The 27,093-nt window shown below is 36.3% G+C and overlaps 2 protein-coding genes across 3 annotated transcripts in view; one reads left to right on the top strand and one right to left on the bottom strand.

Moving 5' to 3' along the window:
- Positions 1-1,832: 1,832 nt before the first annotated feature.
- Positions 1,833-13,796, top strand: LOC145687875 (uncharacterized). The gene is made up of 2 exons (XM_081761388.1): positions 1,833-2,991; positions 13,404-13,796. The coding sequence occupies exons 1-2, from the start codon at positions 1,885-1,887 to the stop codon at positions 13,464-13,466; spliced, it is 1,170 nt and encodes a 389-aa protein (XP_081617514.1). The 5' UTR covers positions 1,833-1,884; the 3' UTR covers positions 13,467-13,796.
- Positions 3,859-27,093, bottom strand: part of EDTP (Egg-derived tyrosine phosphatase) — a 71,869-nt gene continuing 48,634 nt past the window's right edge. The window contains exons 11-12 of one of the 2 annotated variants that reach the window (XM_081761387.1): positions 26,817-26,943; positions 3,859-5,094 (exon numbers count right to left, since the gene is read on the bottom strand). In XM_081761387.1, coding sequence (XP_081617513.1) covers positions 5,074-5,094; positions 26,817-26,943 — 148 coding nt within the window. In that variant the 3' untranslated portion in view covers positions 3,859-5,073. Of the gene's footprint in view, positions 5,095-13,914; positions 26,944-27,093 lie in introns of those variants that run through there. The other variant, XM_081761386.1, reaches the window with a different exon arrangement.

The following is a 27,093-nucleotide window of genomic DNA, read 5'->3' as shown; positions in this document are numbered from 1 at the left end:
ATATGTCAAGCATTCTACTCTGCTTATACAGGGTGTCCGAGAAGTCCTTCCCTGATTACAGAAATTGATAACTCAGGCTAGAAATAAGATAGAAATATGAAACTGGTGTTGAATTGTTTACAAACTATAAAAGTTTTCGTCACATCAGTACACTTCCACATGAGCTCCCTTGGTAGCACGTAGCACATCTAGGCGATATTCAATTTCCATCCACACATTAGCCAACATCACTGGAGGGATCGATGCAACGACTGTGGTTATTCGTTGCTGCAGGGTTTCAAGATCTGGTACACGTGTTCGGTAGACCTCATCCTTATGGCGATTCACTACTCCACTGACAAAGAATGTTGCTTCGTCGGAAAAGGCAATTCATCTGAGATAACCATTATCGTCCTCAATACGGGATAGCATTTCGACCGCAAAGTCATATCGACGTGTACCGTCGTCGGGCAACAAGGCCTGAACGAGTTGCACTTTGTAAGCACGAAACAATAAACGTTTGTGTAAAATATCATGGATAGAGCTTTTTGGCATCTGTAATTCACGTGAGGCCCTGCGCACCGATTTCTTAGGACTTCTCAGAAAAGACTGCCGCACAGCCTCCACCGTGTCTGCTGAGGTTCTTGGTCGACCAGACCTCGGAAGGTCAGCAACCGGCCCTGTGTTCTTGAACTTCCCATACAAGGCTTTAATGCTCTTGACATCAGGTGGAGTCCTCCCAAATGTTGTCTGGAACTGTCTCTGCACCGTGGTTGGTGATCGTGTCTCATGGTACCACAAGACACACTGTGCCTTCTCCTGGTTGGTTGGCATGGCTTCTTGGGCTTCTTACTTACGTACTACAAACCTAAAACAAAAAAAAAATTGAGACTTGGTAAAACAGAACAAACCTAACACAGACAAAAACTTTTATAGTTTGTAAACAATTCAACACCAGTTTCATATTTCTATCTTATTTCTAGCCTGAGTTATCAATTTCTGTAATCAAGGAAGGACTTCTCGGACACCCTGTATAACAGTGTGAACTACTATGTTTGGATTCCGAGTAATAGGCAGTCAAATTATGAGCCAGATTAAAAAAAAAAGACAAACCGAATTCGTTCGATCGGAATCAAACTTGACATATTGTAGGCTTGACCTGATATATAAGAGTGTAAAACATATTCCTCAGGCTTTCAGTTCTCGAGTTATGAAGTATCCAAGTTTGAATCAGGCTTTCAAAAACAATAAACATACACCAAGCTCATCGGATCAGGATCAAGCTTTGTATTCTGACAGACTTTGACATACTATACAAACACGTGGAATATTATGTTGCGCAGGTTTTTGGTTCCTAACTTGCAGATAATTAAATTTTTAATCCATTGTGCATAATTAAAACGTAATAAATTGTTTAAACAGAAATTGGAGGTCAGTCTTGTACAGAAAAAATAATAATAATCAAATAAAAAGCGATTTGTTTTCTCGACTACGCGCATTTCACTTGTAATTAATACCTGTTGCCTTTGGTCTAAAGACCATAATCATGGAACGTTAAATTAAACATTTCATTTCACATTGTATCCGGTATAAATTTGAAAATACTGTCATACAAATTTCCAAAGTAGCTATTCTTAAAAAATGTAGAGCGCCAGCAAATATTTTATTTTTAGTAATGATATAACCATACGGGAGATATCAACAATTAACTGTAATTATTTATTAATTAAGCATCATGACAGATATAAGACTCGGTACAATGATGCGACTATTTAAGGACATTATTTTTATTTTATTTTATTATTATCTTCATTTCTTGTGTCTGTGTCAGGCTGAAAGTTCAAATGAAGTTGGCAAGATTCCCATACAATGTAGATAGAGTAAAATTGAGTTGCAGTCTTCAAAATGCAGATTCTGAATTTTATGCAGTGTGTTAGTTTGGTAGTATTTGTCAAGGGTTTGAAGACTTCGTGCCAGTACGACAATTCCCTTGACCTGAACTTAATAGTTTGCAGTCACAACGAGAAACTGGCGGAATTAGTGGAATACCAAACAGAAACTGATCGGTTAAAAACGTGGCAACTGAAAATCGATCAAAGCATTGAAAACCACATAGAAAGTGTTATGAGTGAAGTGTTATTCAAAAAAGCAGCAAATGTCAACGCATTGCAATATGATATAAATGAATTATCGTCAAAAGTAACTGATTTCGAAAGGAAGCTATCTAATTATGGTAAGGTAAGCGAATTAGAAAATAGTGTGAAAACTCTTGAGCAGAATATCATTAACAATACTCAACAAATTAATGTTTTGCAAGGAAAAATCGTTGCTTATGATAAACAAATTAGTTTTGTAAGTAGTCAGATTGTCGAAGTAAAGCGCTCTCTCTCTGAACTCAAGACTTCGGTGGACTTCGCCATGAACGAAACAGAAAGTACATCAACGAAGCAGGAAGAAATCGATGAAAAAATTGCTCATATTATGACAGAGATGAATGAAACTAAACGTTTCAATAGTACAAATGCAGAACATAATATTAATCAGATAATAAAATACGTTAACGGTATAACGAATGTTACAACACAAAAACTTACAAATCTGGAGAAAATAACCACAAGTCTTATCGCACAGAAAAGGGAATGGAAAGAAGTTTTGGACAGAATTCAGCAAATTGAACACAATGTTAAATTCATGGAAACTATTCGTTTAGATGAAATGAGTCGTGATCTGAAGATTTTACAAAATATGACCAACTTGCAGTTACAGCTTCTACGGGAAAGAGTAGATCAAATTAGACGTGAAGTCAGAAACGTTTCTCATTACGAAGACCGTAGAACACAGAATGTGGACCCACGCCTCGCAAGTAGTGTTAGCAACATTTTCTCTCCCACAGAGACTACGGTGACAACGGAGCAGAAAGTGACCCAGCCGACAGAAAAAACAACTGCAAGTAGAAGAAGAAATAGAAATGCATATTCGAGAACTTTAAGGATGGCTACACAAATTCCAAAGGTAAGTTTCATTTCTTTCATTGTATTTATTTGTAATAATATTTTCTTCTGATTAGCAAACATACAATAAACTAATTGTTTGTATATGAAGGATTGAAAGCTAGAGTGTCCATTTCCACTTTTATGAAAACGGAGAAATCAGAGGTAAAAGACTACAAACTAATCAATACAAGCTAAAACATGGCACTTGTAATTTCCATGGGCCGCGGTGGCTCAGTGGTAGAGCGTTCACCTCTGGTGCTTGGGGTCCTGGGTTCGATCCCAGCCCCGCCAAGTGAACTTTGTGGTGGACAAACACCGTGTGCGTGGGTTTTCTCGGGGCTCTCCCATTTCCTCCCACTTTCTTCATTCCGCCATTTTCATTCATTATTCATCATCACCGTCTCCTTTAGTCTAACCGGCATAACCGTGGGACGTAAAACTCAAAGATTTTGTAATTTCCATGTCTTAATATACCCTTAGGAAATATTGGATATATGCATGGTCTCCGCGAGGGAGGGTTTCAAGATTTAAACCTTCTATTGAGCAAAATTAACATTTACTATATATGTACCGTGTCCTGCGAAAACGAACTAAGCGCCACTTTCATACTTTTAAGAAAATTACGCATAAAGGTTGATGTCCAACATTAATGTAGCCGTAATCAAAAGTGAAATTATGTTTCTTTTTTGTAAAGGTGTTGGTTTTCCTCTCTTTTCGATTATGCAAAACCTTCTAATGCGTAACAGGAACCAATCGTCGCATTTACGTGGATTTTCAAAGTTTGGAGCTTAGTTCATATTTGCATAACACGCTACATATATGGACTTATATATGCTACAGTGAATGGACGGTACAGTCAAATGAAAAGGTCCATTTCCATGTAGAGACTTTATTACTAGCTAGAGCTATATATAATGACCGTTGCTGTTGAGGCACTTATTCCATTTTGACACGAGATTATGAATGCCCTGGAATAAGAATTTCTTGGATTGAGCATGGAACCATTCTGTCACAGCTTGCTGCACTTCTTCATCCGATCCATAGTGGTGCCCCCGGAGGTGTTTCTTGAGTGGCCCAAAAACGTGGAAGTCACAGGGACTCAAGTCATTACTATACGCAGGGTGGTCTAGCACTTCCACGACAACAAAAGATCCTGGGCCTTATGCAGAGTCGTTCTGACGCATGATAGTGTCATACTAAAGAATTCGATTAACATATGTTTCCTGCAGTAGTTAGGCTTTTAGTATGACGCTAATCTATTGTGAAAACGACTCTGCATAAGGCGGCCTGTGTTTGTTTGGAAACATGAGGCCGGGCATTGTCGTGCAAGAAAATTATGCCCTTTGAGGTTACCCCTGTGTTTATTCTTGATTGCTAGCCGCAGCAGACGGAGAATGTCGCAGTATTCGTTGGCGTTTATTGTTTCTCCTTTGGGGAGAAACTCCACTAGCAGAGGTCCCTGCTCGTCGAAGAACACAGTCAACATGGCCGTAGCAGCTGATGTTGTGGAGAGCATTTTCTTTTGATTTAGGCGACCCTGCATGTTTCCACTGCTTACTCTCACGTTTGAATTCCGGTTGAAAAAGTGGGAATATGGATTCATCTCCGCCGATGTTCTTTCCAAAGAAATCGTCGCCCTCGTTCTGATATCGCGTCAAATGATTCAGTGATATTCCCACTCTGTTCTGTCGCTGTTCCTAGGACAAACACTTGGGGACCCTTTAAGCACAAACCTTCCCGTAACCAAGTCTATTGCGCACAGTGTTATGCACAGTTTTATGGGACACCTGTACTTGAGTAATAATGGCATCCAAGGAGACACGTCTAGCAGTTTGAATGCAATTGTCAATCGCAGCAACTGTCTCATCAGGAATACGATTCGTCACCTTCTCGGGTCGCGCATCAACAGTCAGTGCCTCCCTGCCACCACGCAAACGCCGACACCACTTTCACACTGTTTTGTCTGAAACACACTTCGAACCATACACAACCTGCATTCTCCTGTGTATATCCGCTGGATGGACACCTTCTGCACAAAGAAAGATTATCACAACCCGCTGTTTTTCCTTGGTAATTGGTCTCTGTCACTTCAATTGGTGTGTCACATGGTGCCATGTTTTACCTGGGGGAGAAAAAGGAACAATGATAAGTAACCAACCTTTGCTAACGTGCCACACTACGCCCGTGCACAACAAATGTAACATTTATTATGGCCTACACTTATGTGGATATAAACAGCAAACAGGACTAACACGTCCGGATACTTGCAATTGGACTTTTCCATTTGACTGAACATTTCCCTGCATATATATATGCAGGGTGTTTCAAAACAACACCGACAAAGTTTGGGAGTTGATTCCTGACATCAAGATAAGACGAAAAGTATAGACTAATCTGGGTATACAAATCTTCCTTTCGCAGTTAAGGGCTACCGAAAACATGACAAAAATGAACTTTAGAAGTCCATAGCTGCAATACTATGGACTATGCAATACTATGTGACCTATCCAAATATCCATGTTCCAGAATTCTGCGGCACTTCCGCAACAATTTTTATAGAGGTAGTTACTGAAGACTTCAAATTATAAGATAACCAAGAAAGCTCTGTCGCTTTTTCACCCACCACTTTCGAACATCAATATGTCATCTAAGACGTACTTGGAAGATAAAAAATAGTACCCATCAGCATCCACGACCTTTTGCTAACGTTCTCGAAGGCCACGGATGCCATCGCGGTAGAACTTGGTAGACCGCGAAGTGAAGAAGGTATCAAGTGTATTTTGCACCTCTACTAGGGATTTGAACTGGCGTCCTTTAAGGTGATTGTCCAAGGAATGCAACAGGTGATAATCGGACGGTGCAATGTCCGTGGAGTGTGGCGGATGCAATAGTGTTTCCCATCCAAGGCGTAGAATTGTATCCCGGGTCATCCTAGCCACGTGGGGCTTAGTGTTGTCCTGTAACAGGAGGACCCCTTTTCGATTCACAAGTGCTGGCTCCAGAGTTTGAGTTTTTCTTGAACACGGTTCAACTGCTGACAGTACACAGTTGCATTGATACTCTGAAAAGCAGGTAAGAGCTTCCGATGCACGATGCAGCGAGAAGTCTACCAAACACACAGGAGAACTTTCTTCTGGTACAGTGCTGGTTTCGGCTGTTTTGGAACCGGTTCATGGGATGCTAACCAATGATGACGGCGCAGTGGAGCTTCTTACAGGATCCACTTCTCATCATATGTCAACACCATGTCCAGAAATGGCTCCTTCCTCAGACGATACAGCAAAGAAACACATGTGTCTGCTCGCGTTTCCTTCTGGTCCGGAGTCAAATCATGTGGAACTCATCGACCCAACTTGTAGTGCTTCCCAAGTCGATGGTGGTACTGCCGAATGGTTTCTCCACTCACCATGAATTGTAGTTCCAGTTTCTCACATGTCTGGCCACTGTTTTTCTCAATTTCTGCCTGAAGATCTTCATTTTGTACATGTGTTGGTCTTCCGGCTTGTGGTTCGACTTCGAGTGTTTCATCACCGTCCTTAAACTTGTTAAACCACCGCTGCACTGTCCGCGTAGTCACAACATCCTCACCAAAGGCCTGGCATATCTTCCGCATCTGCAGCGATGTTTGACCCCAGTTTGAACTCGTACAGCATACACACCCTTAGGACGCTCTGTGGAGGTTCCATGTTCACTTTGTCCTTATGCCAGTTCATGGTGTAACTGAACTGCCACAACCAGATAGTATGTTGGATATACCCACACCAACAATTGACCTCCGCTTTATCGCCATCGGCATTCAACTCATTGTGTGAGGGTCAATGGAATACAGGCCTCCACAAAAGCGACAGAACTTTCTTGGTTACTTTTATACATACCCGTAGCCAAACTGTCTCTATAAAAATTGTTGCGTGAGTACCTTAGGATTCTGAACCTTGTATTTTTAGATAGCGCACATATCGGATACGAGAATAAGTGGTTGAACCCCCCTTGATGAATTTCTAAGTAAGCCACTGGTGGGTGAAGATGGCAGAAACTAGCTGTCAACTTTTCATATAAAGGGTATTCCAATAACAGCGCAAAATTAAAAACCATTTTTATTATGTTATTTAGGTGATCAAAATTCCACATCGCCTATATAAACAACCCTACTGTTCTTGTACTGCCATTGTGTGAGTAATAATTCTGTACTTTTTTTTAGGGCAAAAGTGTATCACGAGAAAAAATATGCAAGACAAAAAGAAATAATTATAACTTATTGTAGTGTACATTATTCTCCTTTATGCAGAAAAATACATACATTTGATTTGATAAACATGAACAATTATTTCTTATATTTCAGTAATTCAATCTAAGTTTCTGTCACATTTACTTTCATTGTGAATGAAATTTAAATAATCAAAGGAAAATGTAAGTTATTAAAGAACTACTATAGCATCGAATAAGCACTCTCCATACCGCCGTCGACTATGTAGTTCTTACTTTGCAGCAACGGTGCCTCAAGTTGTAGCACATCAGTTTATTTTTAGCAACACCATATTTATATAGTACCTACCTGAAATGCTCGTTCTTTGCACGGGGAGAATAGATTTATGGAAAGTATCTTAACTTCTTCTCCCCTTAGGATACGCATGTCAGTGAAAGTGTAATTATAAAAACCCATAAAATACTCTAATTTGGGGGTATATTTTGAACTCTCTTACCCCATTGGGATACGTCCCTTAATCAATGCGACATGATAAATAAAAACCTTGAGGCAGGAGTTATGTTCCATGATTTGTTTCAAACGCATAAGCCATTGTCCGTGATTCAATAAACAAAAATCAGACATATATTAAAATGTGGTGGAATAGAAATTGCATCTTCAACACCTTAAAACCGGAATTGGGAAAACGCTGGTTCACTTACACGCTTATTTGTAATAAACAGTTTAAATACAAATTTTCATCTCTCTTACTTGAAGACCTCATGAGCTACTTTACTTTTTGCTTTAATTTTGAACTTAGTACTTACTCCTTTAGGATACACTCTTTGATCAAAGCGGTGATTGAAACGTAGCTCGAGGTAACCCTTGATGCAATCACAAAGCAATACATCACCACTTTCAGTGTGGAGGGGGGAAAATAGAAAATACCTCTTTCCTCTTAAAATGGAATTTTAAAAAAGCTGGGTTACCTGTCTGCTTATTTTTAATGAGAAGTTTCTATGCCGAGTCTGGAGCATCATTTCATATTTTGCTTGGGGGGCAAGACCCTTCATATAAGTAGAATTTCGCGTTTCTTACGGATTATGCACTATTGATAAAATCTATGTAAATCTCAAACTCAGGGGGGCAATTGCCCGTCCCTGCCACCCTTGTGCCGAGTTTCATCTCCTTAACGCCAGGCATTTATGAGGTACTCTACTCACAACAAAACATTTGAGTCCCCTTCACTTCCTTTAGCATATGTACTTTTAAAAAAAACTCATATTTATTATAACAAAACGAGTTTTCTGTCCAAATCTATCGTAGATACATATTATTATGATCATCATAGGTATTCTGCCATTATTGGCAGATCACTTGCAGTAACTGAGAAGCTTCCACGCTTCACGGTTTTCATCTAACCCCTTCGTCTTCACGTACGATTTCTCTGTTTTGATATTGTCCATCAATTGTAGCCTTCTTCGCCCCCCTCCCTTTCTTTCCTGTCACTATACCCTCTAGCACGTCCCTCATGATACAGTTCCTTCTTATACAATGTTCCAACCAATTTCTCTTCCTCTTCTTAATAATATCTAAAAAGTTATTTTCTTCTTTACCATTTCTAATACCCTCCGATTTGAATTTAATTAGTCCCAACTAATTCTCTCCATTCTTCTCCACACCATCATTTCGAAAACTTCCAGTCGTGTTTCATCATTTTTGCGTAATATCCATGTTTCTGCTCCATACAGTACAATATTAGACATACATACGAAGCATTTTACAAATCTTTTTCTCAACTCTTTATTCAAGGTCCCATAAAATAGACTTCTCTTCCTCCTAAAGGCTTCTTTTGCCATTCCTATCCTTGCTTTTATTTCACGTTCGTATTTCATATCATAATCAATAAGATTACCCAGGTATCAAAAATTAGTCACCTGTTCTATTTTCTCCCATCCTATTTCTATATTTGACACCGACCGCTTTGTTTTAATTACCATGGCTTTTCTCTAATATGTATTTTCATCCCATATTCTTCAGAGCCCTTCCTCAAGTTTTCTAACATCTTACTGATTTCCTTTCCAGATTTCGTCCACAAGTGCCATATCATCTGCAAACCATTACATCTAATCATTCTACATTTTACTGAAATGCCGTCTTCATTATTTAGGCTCTTATTCGGTATCTCTTCTAGATAAATAATATTCACGAAACAGCATCTCTGTCGAACTCTCCTCTGTCCTTTTTTCCCCCATTCTAACACTTACTTGATGGTTCATATGTAAGTTTCTTATGACACTTCGATCTTTCCACTTCAACCCAACCTTCTTTAGAACTCCCACGAACAATTCACAAAAGGCAGACAAAAGCCTTTTCTAGATCAATAATTAAAGCATACGATTCTTTGCCTTTTTCTATAAATCTTACACCGCTCACCTTTAATAACCCAATTGCATCTCGTGTGCCCTTACTTCTCCTGAACTCTAGCTGTTTCTCGTCAACTTTTTTCATTTTGTTTTTACATATAGCCTTCTGTTCAATATTTGAAGTAAGTGTTTTGTTGTATGCAATGAGATTAATAGTTCTATCATCCTCTGAATTTTCAGTGAATCACTTTCACTCTTTCACAGGACCGGATTAAGGGAGGGGCTTAGGGGGGCTATAGCCCAGGGCCTCCACTCTTATCAAAATCTCAATGGCTATCTAAAAAGAATTATGAAGATACAATCATGAAACATATTTCCTTAACTTTCCTATGACACTTTCACAGAAATGCATTAGGTGAAGTCAGCAGAGGCCAAACATTATTTTTCCTACCCCCGGGTCTCCAGATGGGTTAATTCAGCCCTGCTCTTTCACACTGCTCCCTTCCCTTTCCAGGAGAGAAATTTTCGAAACCGTTGAAATACGTGTTTTCCTTATTTTTAATTACGAGTTTATATAACAATTTCACATCTCCAACATAAGCGAATTCTTACATTAAACATACTTTGAATAAATAATGGAAAATCTTTATATTATATTATTTTATTGTCCCTTTACCCTCTTTAAAAACGAAGTCATCGAAAACACTGAAATACGCATTTAGTTATTTCTACTTAAGAGTTTATGTACCGATTTTCACATCTCCGAATTAAGCAAATCCTCAGAATGGGTACTTTCTCCATAAATAAAATGAAATTTAAATATTACTAGCGTTGATTATCTTGGGTTGAAACAAAAACTTTAAATTCACAACTCAATATCTCCCCCTCTCCCAAGCTGCGGGGCTGAATTTGGATTTAAATGGCATCAAAAGTGTCACTGGTCATCTCAGAAATCCCAAACCTATAGATTCGACATTAATATCGCTCATTTTCGATCACATGTGCAGCATATATATCCCCACACCCTTTCTCCTAAGTTGCACCGTCAAAATGAAATGATAAAATCCATCTCAGACCCGAACCTCATCTGTGTTGAAAATTTGATCAAGATCAGTCCGGTGGTTCAAGAGTTATTAAGTCACAAATATAGTCACTTTCATTTTATATATATCCCCCTTCCCCTCTTCCACATTGCACCGTCAAAGTGAAATGATAAAAACCATTCCAGGCACGAACCTCATCAATGTTAAAAATTTGAACGAGATCGGTCGGGTGGTTCAAGTTTAGTCACAAACAGTGAATTCAATTTTATATACACTGATCACCAGTTGAATTAGAGACATCTACCTAACATCATGTAGCACCACTTTTCGCTCTGATAACGGCGGCTACCCGCCGCGGCATGGACTCCACAAGGCGCTTGAAGTGTTGTTGTGGCATCTCAATCCATATCTGCTGCAAATTCTCCCACAGAGCCCGAAGGCGTCGTCCCATGGCGTCCCAGATGTGTTCGATGGAATTGAGGACCAGTGACCGTGATGGCCAGAGAAGTGTTATCAGATCAAAGGAATTCTCATAAAAGCAATCTGCTGCCATCCTAGAGCTGTGAGCCGGCGCATTGTCCTGCTGAAAGATTAGGTCAGCATCTGGATGTTGCAGCCGATCAAATGCCAGAACATGGTCATTCAGAAGATCGCTGTAGCGTTCACCTGTGAGGGACCGTGTCAGACGTGTTAGGGGACCCATTTCAGTCCACGTAAACATGCCCCAGATGATAATACCACCACCACCAGCCTGAGCAGTTCCCTGCTGGCACGATGGATCCATTGCCTCGTGCGGTTAGCGACGCACCCGTACCTGTCCATCGGCACGTACTAATGTGAAACGTGACTCATCTGTCCAGGCAACTATTTCCCACATTTCCACGGTCTAGTGGCGGTGTTCCTTTGCCCATGCTACACGTTGTTTTTTGTGTTGTGCGGTTAGAAGGGGTACTCACGTGGGCTGATGGCTTCTGTACCTCATGGCAAGTAGGTGGTTGTGGATTGTGTGGCTGCTAACACCGCGTTGTTGTCCTGCATCGAACCTCTCCACGAATTGATGCACTGTGACCCATCTATCGGCTGTTACGATGCGGGCCAGTTGGTGCTTACTCTTGTCGTTAACACGCCCCTGACCGCGGCAGTTTGCTCGTGCGAGTGTGGTTTTACCGGAAGCCAAGTACTCACGATACACCCTTGACACAGTTGCTTGTCAAAATCCGAGAGCCGCAGCCACTTCCGAAATCGAGCCACTCAGTCATATGGCCCCTACGATTTGACTACGGTGAAATGCATTCAGGTCCTTTGTCCTCCCCATCAAACACTGCACTGACACGGATACCGAGAGGGGAAGCATACAGCAACAGTACACGCGCGATGCGTTTCATTCACATGCACTGGTGGAGCCTCTACAGGGCGGTTTCTGCAACTGTCCTGTTATCTCTAATTCAACTGGTGATCAGTGTATATATAGATAGTAATGACCACCTCCTCCCTCTCCCCGTATGCAGAATTTTCTAAAATGCTGAAACACGTTAAATTATTAAGAGTTTATATACCCAATTTTACGTCTCTAACTTAAGCAACGCTTCTGTGAATAAACACAGGGAAATTTCAATATTATATAAATATTCTCTCTTCTCCCTTAGAAGCAGAATTTTCAAAACTACTGAAACACATATTCTCTTATTTGTAGTTAAGCGTTTATAAACCAAATTTCATACCTCAGACTTAACCAAATCTTTACATTCGGCACTTTCTGATGAAATAAAGAAATTTGAGTGTACGTTCCCTTTTCTCCCTTTGAAGAATTTCTTTCGAAAACGCTGAAATATGAGTTCCCTTATCTTTATCAGAGAGTTCACATGCTGAATGTCATATCTCTAATGCCAGTGATATAATTTTACACACACACACACACACACACACACCCACACACACATATATATATATATATATATAGAGAGAGAGAGAGAGAATATTCAGAATTTTCTGACTGGAGTGTACCAATAACTTTCAGTACATTGTAATTTAATTTAAATTTTGAATGCCTTTAGGCTTCTGTGGTGTGAATGAGGAATTGCGTTGGAAATTCTCAGTATCTGGCCTCGAGAATCGTACCTACGGCTTTCCGAATTCAAAGCCAACGCTTTACCAACTGAGTCACGGCTGCTTTATATCAGTACAACTTTCAATGTAGAATTAGCTTGCTGCTTTTAGATTAAGAATTCCTTTAATCGTGGACACTTGGAATACGATGGATACTTGTATCGTACAGAATCCTTATGAAAGTGTTGATATTTTCACTACTAGCTTCTCACTTTAGATAGATTTACAACAAAAGAGAGGTGCATGTGCACTTCCCTACGATGGGTATTTTTAAAAAAATCCTTCCATATGCGTTACTTTCGTGACAAAATGAGGATTAACTTCAAATTTCAGTTAATACATTTAGTAATATGGCTTGGGCGGTAGGGAGTCACCCACTTCTACTCTTTTATATGATATTGTGTACATTATATTCGTTCAGGTATGAAGCAAATCTGTACAAAGGAAGTAATGGTGGGGATGATTCGCTGGTACAGATTAATTTCTTATCTCTCTTATTTAAAGTAACCATGCTGAACTGTCCCAACAGCTTGTCAATCTGCACCATATTTAGCTGACGTTCAAGTACCTGTATATTACTTTAGTACTCATCTAATCAAATAATATTTGAAAATAATTTTGCCTTGAGAATGATTATTTTCTTTCCCAAGGCAATGAGTTTTTTTTTTTTTTGTTTTTTTTTTAATTCTTGTCATCCTTATTAATTAAAATGTTGATTTCTTTTTTTCTTCAGCCAGAAAAAAGTGACGACGATTACTTCGAAGATGATTACTACTTGCTTTATGACAGCTTCTGAGAAGACAGTACCAAAAGGAAATTACATTCTTAAACTCATGTATTTATTTTCTATTGTGAATTACTTGACCCTTATAATAATGTTACTTCACCTTCATTCTGTATGTTTTGTGTAATTTTGTATTAAAAAAATATATTATTAAAAGCTTTGTAACAGCAATGGAAGTATACTTTCACCAATTTGTACTTACTTTCTTCCTTTCTTTCAGAAATTACGTAACTAATTAAACTTTTGAAACATCAAAAACAATTATGATTTCACAAAGTCACCCGGGGGTGAAATCCCTCTCCCCCATCCAGGGCATTTATCCGATTGTAGATATAAGTTTCTGTTGTGTAATGTGTACTTTTTTTTTTTTTTTTTTTTGTAACTATTGTGTACAAAAAAGGAGGAAGATAAACTAAACTATACAGAAGCAAATGATTTGGATGAATAAAAAATAACTTAATTTCAAATTCTACTTACTCCTTTATTTATGAAAGTAAACGCTTACAAAATTAATCACTGAACGTACCCACTATGTATCTTAAAGCTTGGCAGTTTGAAATCACCGGAACGGGAAATAAAATCCAGATGACTAATTGCAACAAGGATTTCAACAACCATTCCAGTTCTCATGAAAATATTTAGTAACTATTTATTGTTATATTTTTAACAGTAATCGATGGTTTAAATTGAAATACAATTTTCCACTACTGCAAAAATGAACGAACTTTTGAGGGGACAAAATAGTACACTGGTATTCGTACACGAAAATATGGATGAGAAAATATATTCAATTATAATACATGGTACAGCCATAGCGCTAATATGCACAAACCTAAGTTTCTTTTTCCTTTATTTTTATATTGGAAGTAGAAGCAGTGCTTCTTTTTAGTAATACGTGGTATCACAAGAGAAATTAGTAAGTTGTACAATCTCAAATTTATGTAGACCTGATATCTCTTTCATTACAATCACATGATTCTCATGAATAAAATCAGAAATTCTATTTTTATTTCAAACACAAATATCACACAATTCGAGTATATTCGTCATCTGCCGGAGACTTTTCATTATAATGATGGAATCTCAACCAAACATCTAAAATAGACCGAAGTTGTGCGACCAATCTACCTTTATCACATACAGCAATTGACTATGTCTCGACCACTCGGCTACTATTGATCTCTCTGTACATTCTGCAACGGACGTAACTTGAAAAGTGAAGTCATTAAATCATAAAAAATTTCACAACTAATATAATGAAAATGGCGAATGTAAACATGAGCGACAGGATTTTGAGCAAAATATGTATTATACATAGTGGCAATTTGTTCTGTTACAAAGTCAGAAGCAATAATTAAAAAATACAGGAAATAATAATTATTATTATTACATCTTCAGCAGATATTAAGATCAAATAGAAGAATATATCCAAATTTAGATCTTGCCCACAATTCCATCAACAAGTATAGGACTCGTCTTCTAGAACTACAATTCAATTAAATTCCCTTCTCTTGTAGTATTCTACATTTGTCACAGTAAAAGTGCATGCCTCTCGCATAACAAAAATTGACAGTTTTAGTGCACTTCTCTCTGAGTCAATGAAAATTTATTAATTTGGTTAAATTTTTCAAAAACTGCTCAAGAAAATACTTTCTAGGTGGACATGCACTTTCGCTGACGACTGTACCAACATGTATTAATTCCAAATTTTGTGCTACTTGTAATACCAGTAAATGTGATAATTCTATTAATTTCTTGCTCATAAGCTGTATTGTGCAATTGTTGGAATCCTTATCAGAATTAATTCATCTACGGCAGAGCCATTGCAACCCTGAAAGTCGAAATATAAACGAAATAACACGAAATCTTTTCAAAGCGAAGATCGTAAAAACAAGAATATATTTTAGGCTAATAAAAATGCAGCAGCGAAGAAAAAGAAATCTGTAAAACATTGCTGAGTGTACAAAAGCAACTGTACAGTTACCACCAAAAGTGTATACCTGCCTTTGTGCGTTCACTTATCAACATTGCGAGGACAGCTAGATGAATTTAACAGTAATTTTCTTAAAATTCAAAAAGAAATGGATGAGTCAACTAATATTGTGGCTAGGCCGATATATCCTTTTCACTTACTTTCATGCAGCTTACTTTCAGCAGTGAAACAAAATCTACACTTTACTCTTTCATTATATTGCTTATAGGGTGGTGCAAAATATATATCACCATTGAGATTTCTGTAAGTTGTACATTTGCTTGAAACCTATTTCAAACTAACAATGCAGGACGTGTAGTATGCTTGACCCATCCGTTTCTACAAGTTACCGAAAAATGTATTCAAATTGGTCAATTAATTTCGAATGTATTGACAAAAAGAACATCTACGAGGGAAAAAAATATATTTTGTTGGTCACTGTACAAAACAATATACATGTGCATAACCGATAAAAAAAAAATACCGCTTTCTTATATGAAATTTTATATATCGCTTCTGATTTCCTTATCCTCTTCGACATGCAAAAGTAACGAAATTGAGTTCTAGCTGATATTGTTGGAACGAAAAATAATCCCTTTCTCCTCACATATACATACATATATGCACATATATTTACAATACTTCTTTGACAAAGCTTTGACAAATGAGTTGGAAGCAGGTGAGTGCTAAAGAACAAACAAGATTGCATTTTATGCTTCATTGAATATAATAAAGTTCAAATATTCCGCTTTAATTCCACCGAAACGTCTAATTAGGAAAGTTGTGCAGAAGCTTCACTTGTTTGTGCTACTTACACTATGTCAGTAGTTCTCAAACTTTCCGATAACGCGGGGCCCCTGTTCATTCGGAAAGTGATCTGAAATTTCACATGGTATTAAAAATATACTGATTAGAATTACCACTGACAAGAAAAAGATAAAGAAAAATAATGCAGTAAGTAATTTATTCTAAAGATACATGTATTGTTTCCTAATGAATGAAATTTCAATTGAAAATACAGTAACTTTCAAGACGGAATATATATATGTATTCAAAGGAAATTCACTTGATAAATAATGTTCTCAAATGTGGGGTCAGTAATATGAGGAATGAAATTCTTTGTGCTTTTCCATAATTGCATTGAAATCCGGAATAAGTTTTGTCAGCATCAACTTTAGGTCTGATTCCACATTAAGACGATTCCGCTTTAAGGTTTTACTATTACAAAGAGCAGAAAAGGTCTGCTCACATAAGTAAGTGGTAGGAAAAGGCATCAAATGTTGCAATGCCTTTTTAAACAACTCTTCATACTCACAGGGCAGAAATTTAGTAAAGTAGGGAAGCATTTAAATTTAACGTAGGTATAATTTGTAATTGCTTTTTTTTTAGTGACTTAACACACACACACACACAAAAAAAAAAAAAACTTCTTCAATAGCAGCTGAGAGTTCCATTTTATTACAACACATTTTAATTATTAGGCATCCCGGACCCCGTGGCTAGGTCCCGCGGACCCCCCTTTGAGAACTACTGCACTATGTGAATTACACCGCTGATCGTCAGATACATAACCAATATTAATGAACAACTTAATTTGCTGAAATCAATCAACTTAGAAATTTTTCATTAGAACTATAAACTAATTTTTATAAATTTTAGCAGAGCACACTACCTACTTCTTCTCTCAATTTGTCTAAGACAAATTTATTTTACTGTACAATTGAAAAACATTTACAATTTATCTTATTTCTTTATTTATTACATGTTCGTGTTGCAGCATCTCTCAGTAATAAGTTTATACAGTCACGAATTTTTTTAATCACATAAGAACAATTTTTGAGCACTCAAAAATTCAATTTTATCAATGTTATTTGCAAATATGTTAATGTTTAATTAAAAAAAAAAAGAAAAAGAAAAAAACGGTGGCACGATCGGATTATGCCGCAAAGAAAGCAAAGTATATGTTTATATATAACGCTGTACATCAGAGGAGCTGATAATTTACAATATTTTAATAACAGACACAAAATATGTATATCTAGAAAAATAAAATACGCAACAAAACGTTATCATATATACTCTGTAGTTATTTTGGTACATACACACATGCATGACTAACGGAAGTCACAGACACAATTTTTCTTGAAGGCAATAAAAAAACTGGGAAGAACTATGTTGAATCTACTATTCTGAAGTAAATAAAAATAAATTTTTCTTTGTAACAAGCCCAACAAAATAAATATTACTCTTTTGCGCTAGTGACATACTTATGTTTTGATTGCAAACACTCGAAGAAAAAAAAAAGGAAAATAAAATAAAAATCACTGATAATGTTACAAAAGCCAAAAAATGAATGTTTTAAGAAAATAAATTCTCCATTTTTATGTGATTACATATATATTAAAAATGTCTAAGTTATATCTATTGTTTCTTCACTCAAGAAGTTCAAGAGGCTTCATGTAAAAATCACAATTAGTATCAGTACAGTAAAAATAATATTTCCCGCAAGTTTCCCTTCTTTTTCTGGATACAACGAATGAGAGTGAGAGAAAAAAAAAAAGGAAATTTGAGTTCTACACTCTAATATTTCTTGTACTTCGATAAAAAAAAAAAAAAAAATGTAAAATCCTCTTTGATCTGAAATGAACTCAAAAATGATGTATGACCTAACAATGTTGTCAACTTTCGATTTAGAAAAAATATATATATATTAAAATCCTTCTACAGATGTATATAAACATAAGTAAAACTACATTTTTCGTTACGACTACCTGAATTGCACTGTCGCCTTAAAGTGAAACTAGACACTTTTCCCTTAACATTCAAGAATATATATAATTAAATTTGTACAGATTCACAGCAATTATTACCCTTCTCAATCACTGATTTTTTTCAACGTGTGTTTCTGACTAGCGATATGGATCTTCTTAATACATAAACAGTACAACCTTATCTGTAACGTTTCGATTAGAAACTATAATTAAAACAATTAGCACTCAATACTCCAGCCGTTTTAGCAAAATTAGGGCATAAATCAAACGAGTGTGTATCACCGAACAAGCTGCTAAAACCATCGCCAAAATTACATTTGTTTGACTGAATATAGTTGTTAGCAATATTGAAATAATGCAACTGAACTTACTGTTACTAGGATTGCATATTTCGGAATGGGCACCCACTGCGAGGGTGCAACGTAGGACTCAAGCTTTTCCAGCACTTAATCTGGGCTAAGAACATCATTCACTTTTTCCATGGAGCGCTTGCCCTCTTGGATCTTGGAAAATGAACGTTCTTGTCACGAGCGTGAGCATCATGAAACCAGCGCAAAGATTTGATTCAGTTTTTGCACTGAAGATATATTGTGACGGGGATCTTTTTCTTTATTATCATAGAGCGAAATCGCCTTTAGTAGATGGCAGATCTGCATCAAGTCTAAAAAAAAACTGTTTCTAAAATAATCTTACAAATCTAAATTTACAACAATTTTAAATATGATAATGAAATGTGTTTCGATGACTATCATCATCAAGTGATATATATATATATATATCGGGTGTTCTAAAAATGGCGCCCATGGATCACAGAGCATTATTCTAAAAGTCAAAATAATGCGAAAAATACATACAATTATATACCTTTCGGCACCTCGTCTGTAGACGTGAATTGCACTATGTACCAACGTCGTAGATGAAGATGAAGAATCCATACAATATGTCTACCAATTCTTCAAATAGCTATATCGACTATTCCCAGATGGCAATTAAAGTCGATAGACATTGATACTAGAAGCAGCTATTAGCATAACAATCGATGTAACTGTTTGATGGATTCATTCTCATAGTTCCAAATTAATATGCGACGTTGCCACATAGTGAATTTGATTCCTCACAGCGGCTGAAGAAGGTTCCAGAGGGTATTCCGTTCTACAGTATTTTTGCTTTATTTGACCTGTAGAATAGCCCTCTGTTGTCCGTGGGCGCCATTTTTAGAACGCTTTATATATATATATATATATATATATATATATATATATATATATATATGAGAGAGAGAAAGTCAATTTATCTGTCAATTACTAATCACTCAATTTATCTATTTTCAATTGTAAAAGGAGTTTCATGTCGTCTGGCCGTAATATTTTATTTTTAAGAAGAATAATACCGTTGAGCCACCAGTAAAACTACATCACAGCAATGTAAGCGTTGGGTTAGTAATTTTGTAGAGATTTCAGTACTAGTTTAGATGACTTGCCGTTCCCTTCGCCTTAAGGTTTTTTGATTATTCAGAAGGTTTCCAAAGAATGTGAATCGGGTGGGTACAGATGCGTAAATAACGATCTTACGGTAGATCTGGACCCCGGTGAGTACATGGGGTCGAGTAGAGAAAGAATTGTCAAAATATATTGAAAAAAAAAATGCGTTACATTGCCTCTTCTTCTAGAGATGGCTCTCCCTCCCGAGTCATTAGTTACTCACTAGGTGAATATGTACATACATTTGCTCCCATTGTACTGTACAAGAAAACGGATTTGTCGTGAGTTGATGCAACTAGGCCCAGTGAGTTGGATCAATTGATAAACTTGAAGTTAAATAACAACATCGGAGAAAAATTTCAGACCAGATTAAGATTTTATAATCAAAACGTATTGCAGAAGATAAAATTTAAATGCAAGTTAGATACATTTTATGGATGTTAAACGGAGACCTGAAATGATTCAAAAAGAACTTAAAAAGGAACTCAAAAGTTTCTTATGATTCGCTTTACTGACAAAATTTACAATATATATATATATATATATATATATATATATATATATATATAATACCAGTGGTGATTGTGCCGTTCTTTAATTGAAACATATAGGAACCAAGAAGTTACGTATAATAAAGCCATTAATAATATTTCGGATGATTTCTTTTTTTATAGTTTTCCTTGAACCATACTTTATACTGTTATGAGTTCTGACATTCAAAGAATGGTTACTGTAAACGTAAAGTGTACGGTGATATCACAACGAACATATGGGATTCAAAGATGCAATTCAGTTGTTAATATATAGGGAAGTTCTGCCATGTAAATATCATTTTATCACTGTATTACGTCTTACGATTTAGTCAACTGACAAGAATCAATGTGAAAAAATACTTGTCACATATTCTGCTACAATATTAACCGGTTATATAGAAACAAACGTGAATGTCTAATACTATAACTCATCGTTAATTACGCTTGTTGAATCCAGAACTCAAATAATATGTGCGTAGTTTCACCTTAAATCTTAGTACATAAAAAATGAGGATACGTTATAGTGAGTGCCGTTAGTGTTTCAAAGGACTTAATATCGTCTCCTTGACAGGATATTTCTACAGCATCACATGTCAACAATCAACAAATAACAACAGATTCCTTTTGTGTTATTTTTGCGCTTCCTACACTACACTACACTTGTTTTAACGTTACCTCTTTATATTTAAATAAAGTTTCAGTTTGAGTACACAAATGACAGAAATTTCCTTTAAAAAATAGTATTCAAAATAAAAGAATTTAAATAATCGAAAAGAAGAAATGAGAAAATAGCTGACTTAAAATATTTCACACGTGGTGGGTAGGTATTGTCATCAGTCGACGTGACGGATCAACTAATAAAGCGCGAAAATGCTTTCCTTATTTTATCTTTCGATTCAAAATTAAATGGAAAGCGCATTTGGATGGGCAACTCGTCTTTAATAAGAAAGCCACAAAAGTTAGTCACTGACAATGTTAACTGTACTAAATATACGGATTCTTGTCCCAAGAACTAGATAAAGTTAAGATATTACATAACGTGTGCCATATACATCTGCAGATCTTAGTGGTATTTCCTTGGAAACGTTAACGTCAATGTGTATACATAAAAATAGTACGTAAGCACACGTTACAATACGTATACAGTGAAACTTGTATAAACCGGAACTTGAACAGAACGGAAATCTGTCTACAACGGAAACTCTTCAGAGTCTTTATGGCTGTAATTTGTTTATAAACATTTTGTGTGAAACGGAAATCTGTCCAAAATGGAAGAAAAATTTGGACCCATGCCTTCCGTTTTACACAAGTTTCACTGTAAATATAACACTATTTCCTGGGAATTTCAAACAATATAATCCTTAGGATTAATTAAAAAAAAAAAAAAAAAAAAAACAGTTGAAACATTTTCAAAGCTAATCATTGCATTTTCATATTTTGTGTGTGTGTGTGTGTACAAACAATTCAAATACTAATCTTACGGCTTTATAAGATCCGGTAGTTCACCGATGCAGAAATGTAAGACTGCAACAAGTCAATACATTCAGGATCATTTATTACCCCCTCTATTTATATCATTCAAATCTATTAAGAGATCTCTTCTTCAAAGTACTTCCAACTTCACATGAGTGACGTTTCCTGCCTATCTTATATATCTGTCTTATTGTCACTTTAATGATAATGACAAAAGAAAGAAAACAAAAACTTATGTGAACTGTAGTGTAGTACATACAAAGCTCGAGTAAATAATAACTTTCAATTCTGTTGTAATAACGATTTTTATAAAAAGGAAAAACAAATAAAACACGCAAGCGAATTAAACTCTTGTGCAAATTGATCTGAATTTCGTGAGTGAGTTAAAAAAGAATATACCACTGACAAGTATATTTGGCAAGATTCACTCCAAGGATTTACAGTTATGGCTAGGATTACAGAACTTATTGACGTTTCTTGGTGTTACAAGTTTTCCATTCCGTCCTTATGTTCTAAAAATACCAAATGTAATTATATTTTTTTAATAAATTGACCTGGATGTACCGTATCCTTTTAAGGAGACATTCGTACATGATAGTTACAAATTCCACAATAACATAATCTTACAAATGCTGACACTTTGGAATATACAGGATGTGTTTTCGAACTACTCTAAAGTACTGCCAAGAAACTATCGGAAACTAATTTTACCGCTACCAAACTTCAGTCAAAAATGGTCTGCCTGAGATTTTCTTTATATGTTTATAGTATGCTTTGTATTGTAATTCCGAAAATACTATAATTCTCCCTTAAATGTTGCGATTCCTGCCACAGCCTATGAACAATTGTTTATAGCCAGAAAATACACATGCTTAGATTTGTGGACGATATTATGGTGTTGGCAGACAGTGAAGAAAACTTAGAAGGGACGCATGCGAACCGTGAGAGCTTGATATTTATAAAAGTTGGTACCCTGACTAATTGTGGATCGCTAATCATCGTGGTGATAGTCACTCGGTACGGAAAAAATGAAATGAAATCTTTAAGTTTTACGTCCCAGGGTTATGCCGGTTAGGCTAAAGGAGACGGTGATGATGAGAGATAAGTGAAATGGTGAAATGAAGAAAATGGGAGGAAACGGCAGAACCCCGAGAAAATCTACGAGCATGGTGTTTGTCCACCACTGAGTCCACACGGCGCGAGCTGGGATCGAACCAGGGACCCCAAGCACCGAAGGTGAACGCTCTGCCATTGAGCCACCGCGCCCCCTTACTCGGTACGGAAATGCCTTGTTTACCCGCTACGTATAATACATATACCAAGCAGTGACCGGGTAAGGCGGTGCTGAATTACAGCTCCAAAACACCGGAAAAAGGTAATAATGGAAAATGTATGCAGGAACCTGTGGAGTAAGATATCGAACAAAAGCGTCGGAAGATAACGTACATTCTGATGACAATTTCGAAGATAAGAGATTGAACACATTATAAAACAAGGAGGTATAACACTATTGGCTATGAAGAGATTTGCAATAATAATAATAATAATAATAATAATGGAATTGAAATAAGCAGACCAAGTAATGGAAAATTAAAAGAAGATAACCTACAAGGAAAAAGTCCGGTATAAATTACGAAGGTCTGCATCAAACCAATAGAGAGACTGCTAATCCCAGAGAAAATGTGACAAAGAACACGTTACGCTAATTGGTCAACTCGTTCCGGTATTACTGACGAAGTAAGTATGAGGAGGTATGAGTTTTACTGGTGACTCTACTCTTTATAAATCCATTTGTCGCCTTTCAAACTTTGAAAAATATCTCCACCGCCTACAGTCAACGACAGTCAAGATAACCGCTTCTATTTTAATACTATTTTACTGTACTGAATTAGTCAAATTCTGTGCTACGTTGACTACAACAATCCGTTGAACAGAAAACAGCTAAATACGTTGTGATCACACTGGTATTCAACATTATTTACATACGTAGTATATTAATGCAGAAAATAATAAAAGTGATACTCTGATTGGACAAAATATTTTGAATATTTTGCTGTTATTGTTTCATTATTAAGCTCGAAAAGTCAACAATACCATTTATTCCCCTCTGGATATTTTAAGTCAGCGTATTTTACTCCCTTCCACTTTTAGACTTGCATTGGTGATGCCCTCGCTCTCTGACATTAACCCTGAGTGAACACAGGAATCTACAAAAGTAGTCTAACATCACCTGATGAAAGAGTTATCACAATGAACAAGGAACTAACAAGGAAATACCAAATTAGAAGAGTAACGAGCCCGTATAATAGAAGCATATCAAAAAATACCATTCATATCTACTAGCACTACGATCACATATAATTCGTCTATATCATAAAACAATGGTTACGTCCACGTAGTTACAAATTACTTGCTCACTTGCTTCCTTCAAGTACTAATGCACACTTTTGATATTCGTTTTGTACCACAGGATTCACTTTACCGACACTTCTTGCAAATCAATATTCAATGACCGGAGATTTTGTGATTTAGCCATGTTTGTTGTGCTGAAATATACGAGGGGCAATCAAAAAATTCCCGGAATTTTGTTGTAACTCTTAATTGACCCAATATAAGTACACACTTACTTAAATGCCTTCAAAGTAGTCACCTTCGGAATACATTCTCTGCTCCACTGCTCCTACCATTGCTGGAAACACGGACGAAAGTTCTCTTTTGATCTTTTCGCATTAGTTTTGATCTCTTCCATGGAGAAGAAACGGGTACCTTTGAGGGCCATTTCTAGCTTCCAAAACAGCCAAAAATTTGATGGTGCTGAACTGATGTTAAGGCTATCAAAGTCTCTGGAGAAGATTTCCCCAATTTGAACATGAACTTGATGTTTGCGCGTTGCTCAATCTGTGAAATTGCAACTAATCACCATACACTCCTTCCTTCAGCTACATTTCTTGTACAATCCCTGTTATGACGTGTTAAAACTTGTCAAATTCATAATTAGACAACCTAAGGACTGTACTGCACAACACTCATTGTGGTTGCATCGCAAATGCCAAAACAACAACAACATTCCAGGAACTTTTTGACTGCCCCTCGTAAATTATACATGACAGAAAGCTCACTCAGCCCCACACAGTTATTCTTGGAATAATATATATGGACCAAAGAGAGTATAAAATACAAAGTTCCTAGTTTTAATCTACTGCCATGTACAGCCGTGTACCAAATGGCCTAGTTTACAAGACACAGTGATCTATCACGGGATTTGAGACATTGAGGTTGTTTATTATTAGTTCAAGTGTTTTGCCATGAGATGGCGTTAGATTGTATACACAGGAATGTTTGATATGAAAATATACCAAAAGTCTAATTTCTGAACTAATTTTAAATATATACGGTTTAAAACACAACATTATTACATTTTTCACGTCTCGTAACGAAAAAAGGAAAGTAGTTTTATTTATTTTTATGTTCATGATAATTAGATCTTAGACTTTTCTAGACATTTTTAACAACTTCGAGCACTGTTTATACTAAAGTAAATAAACATCGTAGAAAACTGAACAGGCAAGAGATCCGCTTTACCTAACGTATAATGTAACATTTCATTGTACATTGAAAACAAATATAAAATTCCATCACTCCACCAGGATTAGTTGTAATACACAAATTTTTAGTGTGTGAGTGTAGTCCGCAGATCAACACCAATCGCTAATAAGTTGAAAACCAGAGTAAGCTACCTCCCTGCCACTCAAAGAAGTCCTCAGTTTCTTCAAATTATGATAAACTAACGCCTGTGCAAATCTGTGTTCCCGGTAGGAATCGAATACGAAGCCATGTATATCAAAAATCTAACTTTTTGGAAGCATTCTGTACAAGAAAGAAAAAAAAAATTCAAAATATTTGACTTCGGTGTTTCATGTTAGTTTTACAAACTTCGTGAAATAATGAACAGAAATTTTATTTTCAATCTCACTTCTCGTAAATAACAAATTGATATTGTTTACAAACACCTGAACTATGTTTACTAGCTGATGTAGTTTGAAACCTTCAGTGGAAAAAAAAAGACACGCTAAAAGATTACTAAAGAAATAAATATGAAATATAGTAATGTGATTTCAAACACGTAATCACGTACATACATCAGAGATCAGTTTGTAATCTACAGAAATAAATTAAAGAAAAAAAAATGTCGGTGACCGTTACTTATTTCAACTGTTGGGCATTTATTCTTGAATTATGATACCCAAGCCAAGTGTACTTCTGCCGGAAAAAGAACGCGATCCAAAATCGAAAATGTATTAGCTCATTTAGCCATTAGAAAGCTCAATTTTTAAGCGTTATTGGTGTTTAAAACTAACAAGTCTCTTGGAACTAGTGAGAATTTCTACATTAAACAGTACTTTTGGTAAAATGCTCGAACGATTGAGCAAAATTGGCACAATAAATATCAACCTTGCACTACGATTGTTAAATAATCCCATTCTGTTCTATCCATGGAAGTTTAATAATAACAATAATAATGATGATGATGAGTGAAATCCCTTTGAAATGTTACAAGAAGTGGCAGCAAAGTTAAATATATAAATTTTATAATATACGTACCGAAAATATCTCAAACCATTTTTCTATGGTATATATATATAGACATCGAATTATATAATTCAAAACATAAGAACAGCCATCCTAGCTAAGGGCATGTGTTTCATTTTAGGAGAAAAAAAAACTAAACTTCATAACCATTATAACTTATAGCACTCACACGTGAGCAAAAATATCGAAATGGATGGCATAAGATAACACTTCCAGAGATCAAGTGTATGACACCAGAAGAATACAATCTACACACAATGTTATGGCAAAAAGTTTTCTTCCTTCTGAATTACAGAGAAAAAAGCACCAAATGTGGCCATGTGGCTAGAAGAGATATCTGATATTTACACAACATGTTATTGATATTTTTTTGTTTTTTACAAAAATAAAATCTCTTTCTTACTAGGGCGGATGAAAAATTACATACGATTTTTTTTTAACATGCAGTCTTACACATGCATTCTGTACTTATATTAACAAAACCTTCCATCCTCTTCTCAACATCGTCATACAGACGTCCTTTGCGTTGTACGAATACCAACCTTCTCCGCAAAATTACCCAACAGACTTCCGAATCCTGAATCTTGTCCATTCTTGAACTTAAAACCGATAGTTGAGCAATAACAGTTGTAAAACAGTGTACGCACTGTTTGCAGTCTTTCACGTCTCCTAAAGGAAGAAAAAAGGATATTCGATAAGGAAAAAAAAAAAAAACTTCGTGTGATAGATACTGATTTTATATCCTATGCTTATTATCTAATAGACCAGCACCATGACCTGAACCAAGATTCACGCATACCAAAGAGAAGTAGCCACTTT

The sequence above is a fragment of the Thermobia domestica genome, chromosome 6 (assembly GCF_964235325.1).
Source record: "Thermobia domestica chromosome 6, izTheDome1.hap1.1, whole genome shotgun sequence".
Lineage (NCBI taxonomy): Eukaryota > Metazoa > Arthropoda > Insecta > Zygentoma > Lepismatidae > Thermobia > Thermobia domestica.
The sequence above is the reverse complement of the archived record's forward strand: the minus strand, read 5'-3'. Positions and strand labels throughout refer to the sequence as shown.